Below are 8,340 nucleotides of genomic sequence, written 5' to 3' on the forward strand. Positions count from 1 at the left end.
AAGCGAGGTTTCATGCTTGGATTCAGCACCCCCCCGCCCCCACCTTCCCAGCACCGACTTGCTTTCTCTCCCAGAGCTCACCTCACTTTGTAATTCGGAGCACCCCCCCCCACTGAAAACCGTCCCCCTCCCACCGCCCTCTAGCCCCAGCTCAAAACCAAGCAAACGACCCCTTCAGGCATCCTTGCAGGGAGGTTTTGCATAATGTTTACCCGCCAGTGTCTCCGGGGACTGACAGTCACCCTGATAGCTCGGAGTGGCTAAGGGCCGGGGGATGGGGGGGGGGTGCTTCCTTTAAAAACACGAATGAATGAATGAATGAATGAATGAATGGACTCAGTATCATAGGTGAAGTAGGCTATTGTACACTTATTTAGAATCCTTTACTTGCTTCCAACCTCAGTCCTAGTGTTGAGCGAGGGGCTGAGAAATTGATACCCCCCCACACCACCACTGATTTGCGGTGGGCAGACTTTCCTTTGGGACCAGAGGCTTCAAGTCTTCAGGACTGCGTACCTGTTTCTCCTAATACCAGATTCAGAAATGTCCCAGATTTCTGGACAATGGAAAGGAGGCGACCCCCCCAACCCCCCACCCCCCCGTCGCATGCCCTGACCCTGGGAACAGGGTCCACATTAAATCAGGTGAGAATGTTCGCTCGCCTTCTCTGCCTTTCCCGCCTCCCCTCCCCCGGCCGCGGCCCCGGCTCCCCCCGCGCTGCACCCTCAGAGTTGGCTGCAGCCGGCGAGCAGTTCCCGTCAATCCCTCCCTCCCTCCCTCCCTCCTTTACACAGGATGTCCATATTAGGACATCTGCGTCAGCAGGTTTCCACGGCCGGTCCCCGTAGTCCTGGGGGGACTATCCCCGAAATCCTACAAGCGGAGAGTCCGGGAGACCCCCTAAGACCCCTCTTGTGAACACTCCTAGGTGAAAATTCCATGCCGAGACGGGGGCCGGCGACCTGGGGCGCGGAGTTGACGACAGGGCGGGCGCAGAGGGCCTTGGGGCGCGCGTCTCCCCGCCTTCGCCACAGTTCCGCCCAGTGACGTATGTTCATTCACAAGCTTCTATAAAGGCACCGGCGGAGGCGCCTACTACACCAACCGCGACTGCAGCTAGCAACTGAGAAGACTGGATAGAGCCGGCGGCGCCGCGAACGAGCAGTGACCGCGCTCCCACCCAGCTCTGCTCGGCAGCTCGCACCAGTGTCACCCCCTGGACCCCTCGCCGGGATTTCCCTAAACCTCGACCATGATGTTCTCCGGTTTCAACGCCGACTACGAGGCGTCATCCTCACGCTGCAGCAGCGCCTCCCCGGCCGGGGACAACCTTTCCTACTACCATTCCCCAGCCGACTCCTTCTCCAGCATGGGCTCCCCTGTCAACGCACAGGTGAGTTGGTCTTCGTGCAGCCGCCCGGCCCGCGCTGAGGGTCGCAGAGGAGGGGACATCTGGGTGGGACACTCAGGGATGTCAGTTGGAGGGGGCTCTCCTTTTTTTGGCTCAGGAGAGAAACTGGGGAGGTCAGAGCAGCCCTAGCCTGGAGATCCAGGACTTGTCTGAGCGCATGCACGCTTGTCATAGTACGACTTAGTGCCCCCTTCCCGCGCGGCAGGTTTATTTTGAGTGGCCTGCGCTCTTCCCTTGGTGACTTGTCTCTGAGATCAGCCGGGGCCAAGGAGTCTCGAGCTAAGACTCGCTAACTAGAGCCTGGGAGGCGGCAAACAGTGGCAATACCCCCTCCTGGGGCAGCCTGGAGCGGGGAGGAGGGAGGAGGGTGCTGCGGGCGGGTGTGTAAGGCAGTTTCATTGATAAAAAGCGAGTTCATTCTGGAGACTCCGGAGCGGCGCCTGCGTCAGCGCAGACGTCAGGGATATTTATAACAAACCCCCTTTCAAGCGAGTGATGCTGAAGGGATAACGGGAACGCAGCAGTAGGATGGAAGAGAAAAGCTGCGCTGCAGAATTCATGGGAGGAAGCTGGGAGAGCTTTTTGTCTCGGATGAGATACATACAGGAAGACACAAGCAGTCTGTGACCCGAATGCTTCCCCTTCCCTCTCCCTGCTGCATGCGACACTAAGGCTACTTTAGCTCCACCTGTCTCTGGAACCTGCTCGCTCACCTCTCCACTTTCCTCTTTTTGTTTTGTTTCAGGACTTCTGCGCAGATCTGTCCGTTTCCAGTGCCAACTTTATCCCCACGGTGACAGCCATCTCCACCAGCCCAGACCTGCAGTGGCTGGTGCAACCCACCCTGGTCTCCTCCGTGGCTCCATCGCAGACTAGAGCTCCCCATCCTTACGGAGTCCCCACCCCGTCGACTGGGGCTTACTCCCCGAGGGCGGGATTGGTGAAGACCATGTCAGGCGGCAGAGCGCAGAGCATTGGCAGAAGAGGCAAAGTTGAGCAGGTGAGCAGCGATTCTGGACCTGGGGTTTGGGGCGGGGGTGGGGGGGCGGGTCACGGGGTGTGTGTGTCAGGACACAATAGAGAGGGTAAAACCTGATGCATCTGACTGCACTTCCGGACCTGGAGCCACGGCTCCAAGCCCTTTCCCTTCCTTGTCAGATTCTGATGGTTGGCCCCAAGAAGTACTCTAGACAGTTTCCCAGGCAGCTTCCCACATCATTCTTTAGCCGGGGCGCTTCTTTGTGCCTTTGCTAAAGATCTTACTTTATATGCAAATCACACTCAGCCTGCCCACTGCAGGTTAGAAAAACTGCTTCACCCAGAGGTGCTGAGTGCTGCACGGGCCAGTTTCACTGGGGGGGTAGCTGCACGGAGGTGACGCCGCCAGACGATCTTACTGAATGTTGGTTTTCTTTTAATTGTTATTCTAGTTATCTCCTGAAGAGGAAGAGAAACGGAGAATCCGAAGGGAGAGGAATAAGATGGCTGCTGCTAAATGCAGGAATCGGAGGAGGGAACTGACTGATACTCTCCAAGCGGTAGGTAGAGCCTGCTGGCTACTCTTGCAACTTCCAAGGGGGAGGCTGGGACCAAGGCTCAGGGTCCTTGAGCAAGACTGTGTCTTACGCTTTCCTTCCTCTCTCCCTGTGCAGGAGACAGACCAACTTGAAGACGAGAAGGCTGCCCTGCAGACTGAGATTGCCAATCTGCTGAAGGAGAAGGAAAAACTGGAGTTCATTCTGGCAGCCCACCGACCTGCCTGCAAGATCCCCGACGACCTGGGCTTCCCAGAAGAGATGTCTGTGGCTTCCCTGGATTTGACTGGGGGTCTGCCTGAGGCTGCCACCCCAGAGTCTGAGGAGGCCTTCTCGCTGCCTCTTCTCAATGACCCCGAGCCGCCCAAGCCCTCGTTGGAGCCAGTCAAGAGCGTCAGCACTATGGAGCTGAAGGCCGAGCCTTTTGATGACTTCTTATTCCCAGCTTCCTCCAGGCCCAGTGGCTCCGAGACCGCCCGATCTGTGCCAGACATGGACCTGTCCGGTTCCTTCTATGCAGCAGACTGGGAGCCCTTGCATAGCAGCTCCCTGGGGATGGGGCCCCTGGTCACGGAGCTGGAGCCCCTGTGCACCCCGGTGGTCACCTGTACCCCCAGCTGCACTACTTACACGTCTTCCTTTGTCTTCACCTACCCCGAGGCTGACTCGTTCCCCAGCTGTGGAGCTGCCCACCGAAAGGGCAGCAGCAGCAATGAACCCTCCTCTGACTCCCTCAGCTCGCCCACACTGCTGGCCCTGTGAGCCGTCGGGGAAGGCGAGGCAGCCGGCATCCACAAGGGCCGCTGCCTGAGCTGGTGCATTTCAGAGAGGAGAAACACGTCTTCCCTCGAGGGTTCCCGTAGACCTAGGGAGGACCTTATCTGTGCGTGAAACACACCAGGCTGTGGGCCTCATGGACTTGAAAGCATCCACATCTGGACTCAAGTCCTCACCTCTTCCGGAGATGTAGCAAAAAACAAAAAACAAAAAAACCGCATGGAGTGTATTGTTCCTAGTGACACCTGAGAGCTGGTAGTTAGTAGCATGTGAGCCAGGCCTGGGTCTGTGTCTCTGTTCTCTTTCTCCTTAGTCTTCTCATAGCATTAACTAATCTGTTGGGTTCATTATTGGAATTAACCTGGTGCTGGACATTTTCAGATTGTATCTAGTGCAGCTGATTTTAACAATACCTACTGTGTTCCTGGCAATAGCGTGTTCCAATTAGAAATGACCAATATTAAACTAAGAAAAAGAATAGAACTTTATTTTCCAGTAGATAGAATGAAATAGCTATATCCATGTACTGTAGTTCCTCGTCAACGTCAATGTTCATCGTGATGTTACTGATCATGCATTGTTGAGGTGATCTGAATGTTCTGACATTAACAGTTTTCCATGAAAACGTTTTATTGTGTTTTCAATTTATTTATTAAGATGGATTCTCAGATATTTATATTTTTATTTTATTTTTTTCTACCCTGAGGTCTTTCGACATGTGGAAAGTGAATATGAATGAAAATTTTAAGCATTGTTTGCTTATTGTTCTAAGACATTGTCAATAAAAGCATTTAAGTTGAATGCGACCACCTTGTTGCGCTTTTTGTCCTAAGAGTTATGTATGGTTTCCAGAAGGCATTCGTGGAAGACCAGTTTGTCAAGATGGGTAGGTCCTGGAGGGAGACACACCTCTGTCTGTTTCCTTATCACACAGAGGGAAACGCTAGTTCGGGATATTTTACAGATATGTGTGTTCATATTGCATTGCTAAGATTTTCTACCTACCTGCCCTGGGGGCCAAAAGCTGCATGTAACAGCTTGAGCAAGGACTCGTCTTCCTGCTTCTCTTTTCTGCCTTTTGGAGGGAGCATTCTTAAATTTATGTGCTCATCTTACATCTAGCAGTTTTCATGGGAAAGAAATCCTTTGAACAGAGCCCAGTTCGATAAAAACTATTTCAACTTTATTTATTTATTTATTTTTGGTTTTTCGAGACAGGGTTTCTCTGTGTAGCTTTGCTCCTTTCCTGGAACTCACTTGGTAGCCCAGGCTGGCCTCGAACTCACAGAGATCCGCCTGCCTCTGCCTCCCCGAGTGCTGGGATTAAAGGCGTGCACCACCACCGCCCGGCTATTTATTTATTGTTTGAGATAGGATCTTGCTAGGTGGCCCAGGGTGGCTTTGAACTCATAATAATCTTCTTGCCTCAGGCTTGTCACTGCTGGCTATTACAGACAACCAGCAAGTTTAGCTTTTTATTCCTACAAAAATCACATGAAGATTGACTCTTATCTAAAAAGCGGGTGGCTTGAAGAACGCTTGAAACAAGTGATCTTCCACGCTGCAAACCAAACCGCTGCTTCCCACTCTTGTCCAATCTATTAGGCTGAACTGCCTCTTTTTTTAAAATTAAGCTTTAAAATTATATTTATTTATTTATGTGTGGAAGGCTTTCATGTTCCATGGCACTTGAGGTCACAGGACAACTTCCAGAAGCTATGGGTTCTGGGGATTGAACTCAGGTTTTCAGGCATGGTGACAAGCATCTTTATCCACGGAGCCAATCTTGACAGGCCCGAGCTGGCTCTTTTTTTTTTTTTTTTTTTTAAGGTGTATTTATTTTTATTTTATGTGTTAGAGTGTTTTGCTGGCATGTCTGTCTGTGCACCATGTGCCCCCAGGGACCAGAAGAGGGCGATGGATCCCTTGGAACTGGAGTTAAGAGACAATGGTTTTAGCCTCCATGCTGGTGCCGGGAACCTGAATCTGGGTCTTCTGCCACCTCTCCAGCCCTCCTGAACTGCCTCTTAATACTTGGCTTTAAAAGTTGTCCCTTGAGTCCAATGCCTTGGGAGGCAGAGGATCTATGTGAGTTCCACGACAGCCAGGGCTACACAGAGAAACCCTGTCGTGAAAAAACAAAAAAAAAGTTTTCCCTTGGTTAAAAACAACAACAAAATTTCAATTGTTTGTTTGTTGAGCTAGGTCTAATGTAGTCTAGTCTGACCTCAGGTTTGCTATGTCGGTGAGGCTGGCCCCGAACTCCTGAACTTTCTGTTTATATCTTCCAAGTGCTTGGATTACAGGTGTGCACCATTATACCTGACTTGAGTTCCTCTTTCTAACATATGTTTAGTTAGTCGAACTTTTTTTTTATTCTTTTTTTTTTTTTTGAACTTTTTTATTCTTAGAAGGAAAAAAGAGGAGGGTATTGTCCTCGGGCACAGTGAAACATAAATTCTAATTTCTGAAGTTACTCTAACACCATGTATAATTCAGACGACGGTTGGGGGAGGAGCTGACAATTCAAAGATCTCGAGCAGCACAAATAATGGCTGGTCATTCTGTGAATAAAGGTTACATAATAGCTCAGGAGGGAGAAGTCAGTGGACTCTGAAGAAGCTTTAGCTTATTCACTTTATCGTCTCAGAGGAGAACACAAAGACCTTTGTCTGGGATGCCTCTGGTAACGCTGCTCACTTGCACACGCACAAACCACAATGCAGGGAGACTGAGCCCCGCCCTTTGCTCCCTTGGCTGGGTGGAAGGGGAGCCTCGGGCTCATTAGTGGTAATGAAAATCACTTAGTGGTCACGGTGGGCTTCATTCTCTGTCAAGTTACGTTTTCACTTCAAATGGCAGTCCCACTACACGTGCTCAAGCTGCTGCTCTTACCATAATGATCAACACATCAAAGCCACTCAAGTCTCTCTAGAACATTTCTTACAGCACACACCATTGGCACACTGCTTTGGCCAGTCTTGAACTAAGAGTGGCCTTGTTGGTACACCAATAATCCCAGAGCTGAGGTGAAAGGCTCACCTTGAGTGCTGGGTTACACTGTGAGATCCTATATAAATAAAATGTAATGTTAAAAAAAAATGGTTTAGGTTCATTATTTGCTGCTTAAAGGGAAAAGATACTTTAAATGTGATCTCTAACTTGAGAATGAATGTAATGCTTATAAGGACCCAGTGAACTTCTTTAAATGTGTGGTGATAATGACCTGAGAGAGATTTCCCAGATAGGGAAGTAGCTCATCCTGGGGGCCTTACTGCTGGTCCTGGCAGCCCCAAACTGACTATGGAAGAAGAGCATCATTCTTCCTTTGACAGCCTCAATACAAACCCTTCCTCCAGTTCACCACAGCCCAGGCCACACTCCGTCCACAGGATAGCATTGACACTCTAAGAAGATGGTGTCTCTAAAAGGCTCCTCAGAGTTCGTGGGACGCCCCCTTAGACTCACCTTCCAAGGTCCCTGCCAACACTTCCATGGTCCAGAGGGAAGAAAGGAATACCTTTCCTGTCTAGCGAAAGCACTCCTTCCAAATCCCTCAGAAACTCCTGAGGATGACTGAGACTGAGAACACCAGCTCTCATTTGGGAAACACTTCCACAACTGCTCAGAAGATGTGGTCTCAAACTGATTTCAGTGAAATAACCACCTGCATGTCTCCATTACCACTAACATTGGTACAGACCTGTGCACACAACAGAAAGGGGGCATTTCCTTTGGGGGACCATGTCTAGTCTGACCTCCCAATGGATTCTAAGACCTAGTTCAGGGCTATAGTACAGGGTTAATGAATGTGTTGCTCAGTGGGTGAATGAGCAAATCCTACATTCTTTCCACAACCAGAAAGGTAGTCTGTGCATGCTCTGTGACTTCTGCTCCAGTGCTGTGTCCCTCCACCCACTCCGGGATGTTAGGCAACAGGAATGTTACATCTTTTACATGTGACTGCAAACACACACCCCACTTCTAGCCTTCATTTCTGGAATTCCTTCATTGCCTCCCCTAGATTCCTTCTGCCATTTCAGCAAAGTGAATTTGCAACTGTGTGCTGACTGAGATTAATTTTAGATGAGAGAAGAAAAAAATATTCATCTTTGTAGAATATCAGACAACAGGCTCCGCTCCGCACAGTCTTTGCTCGCCCCTACATCTCATGCAATTACCAAAATGAAAGGGAAGCACTTTTTGTCCTAATAACAGTTATTTTGTATCAACAGCAATTCCCATACATGAGTGAAAGTAAATCAGTCTTGCTGTGTTTAATTAAGGGAAAGTCTAATGAAATGATCTGAAGTTTGAATGTCTCTGAATGTCTAAAAGAAACAATGTCTAAAAAGGAAACAGAAGCAAAAGCAACCTTTAAACTGTATACAAGATTCCTCGCCAGCGATTCCTCAAAGGGTAAGGGATGGGGTGACATTTGACTGCTGAATAACAGGCTCTTTAAATGGTGCTGAGTTTGCTATTAACAGTAATGAGCTGACCCTTGATACGTCTTCAGCTCCTCTCAGTCCCCATACACTATAAACACACAGTTCATGGCACTTCCTTCGATTCTGGACACATCTAGCACTCATTCCTCCAACAAGGTATTTTTGG

At 49.8% G+C, this 8,340-nt stretch overlaps 1 protein-coding gene across 1 annotated transcript; it reads left to right on the plus strand.

Moving 5' to 3' along the window:
* The first annotated feature begins 1,097 nt into the window (after window positions 1-1,097).
* Fos (Fos proto-oncogene, AP-1 transcription factor subunit) lies at window positions 1,098-4,529 on the plus strand. Its single transcript, XM_006982830.4, has 4 exons — window positions 1,098-1,393; window positions 2,157-2,411; window positions 2,842-2,949; window positions 3,064-4,529. The coding sequence occupies exons 1-4, from the start codon at window positions 1,253-1,255 to the stop codon at window positions 3,706-3,708; spliced, it is 1,149 nt and encodes a 382-aa protein (XP_006982892.2). The 5' UTR covers window positions 1,098-1,252; the 3' UTR covers window positions 3,709-4,529.
* The last annotated feature ends 3,811 nt before the right edge of the window (window positions 4,530-8,340 follow it).

The sequence above is a fragment of the Peromyscus maniculatus genome, chromosome 14 (genome assembly GCF_049852395.1).
Source record: "Peromyscus maniculatus bairdii isolate BWxNUB_F1_BW_parent chromosome 14, HU_Pman_BW_mat_3.1, whole genome shotgun sequence".
NCBI classification, from domain to species: Eukaryota; Metazoa; Chordata; class Mammalia; order Rodentia; family Cricetidae; genus Peromyscus; species Peromyscus maniculatus.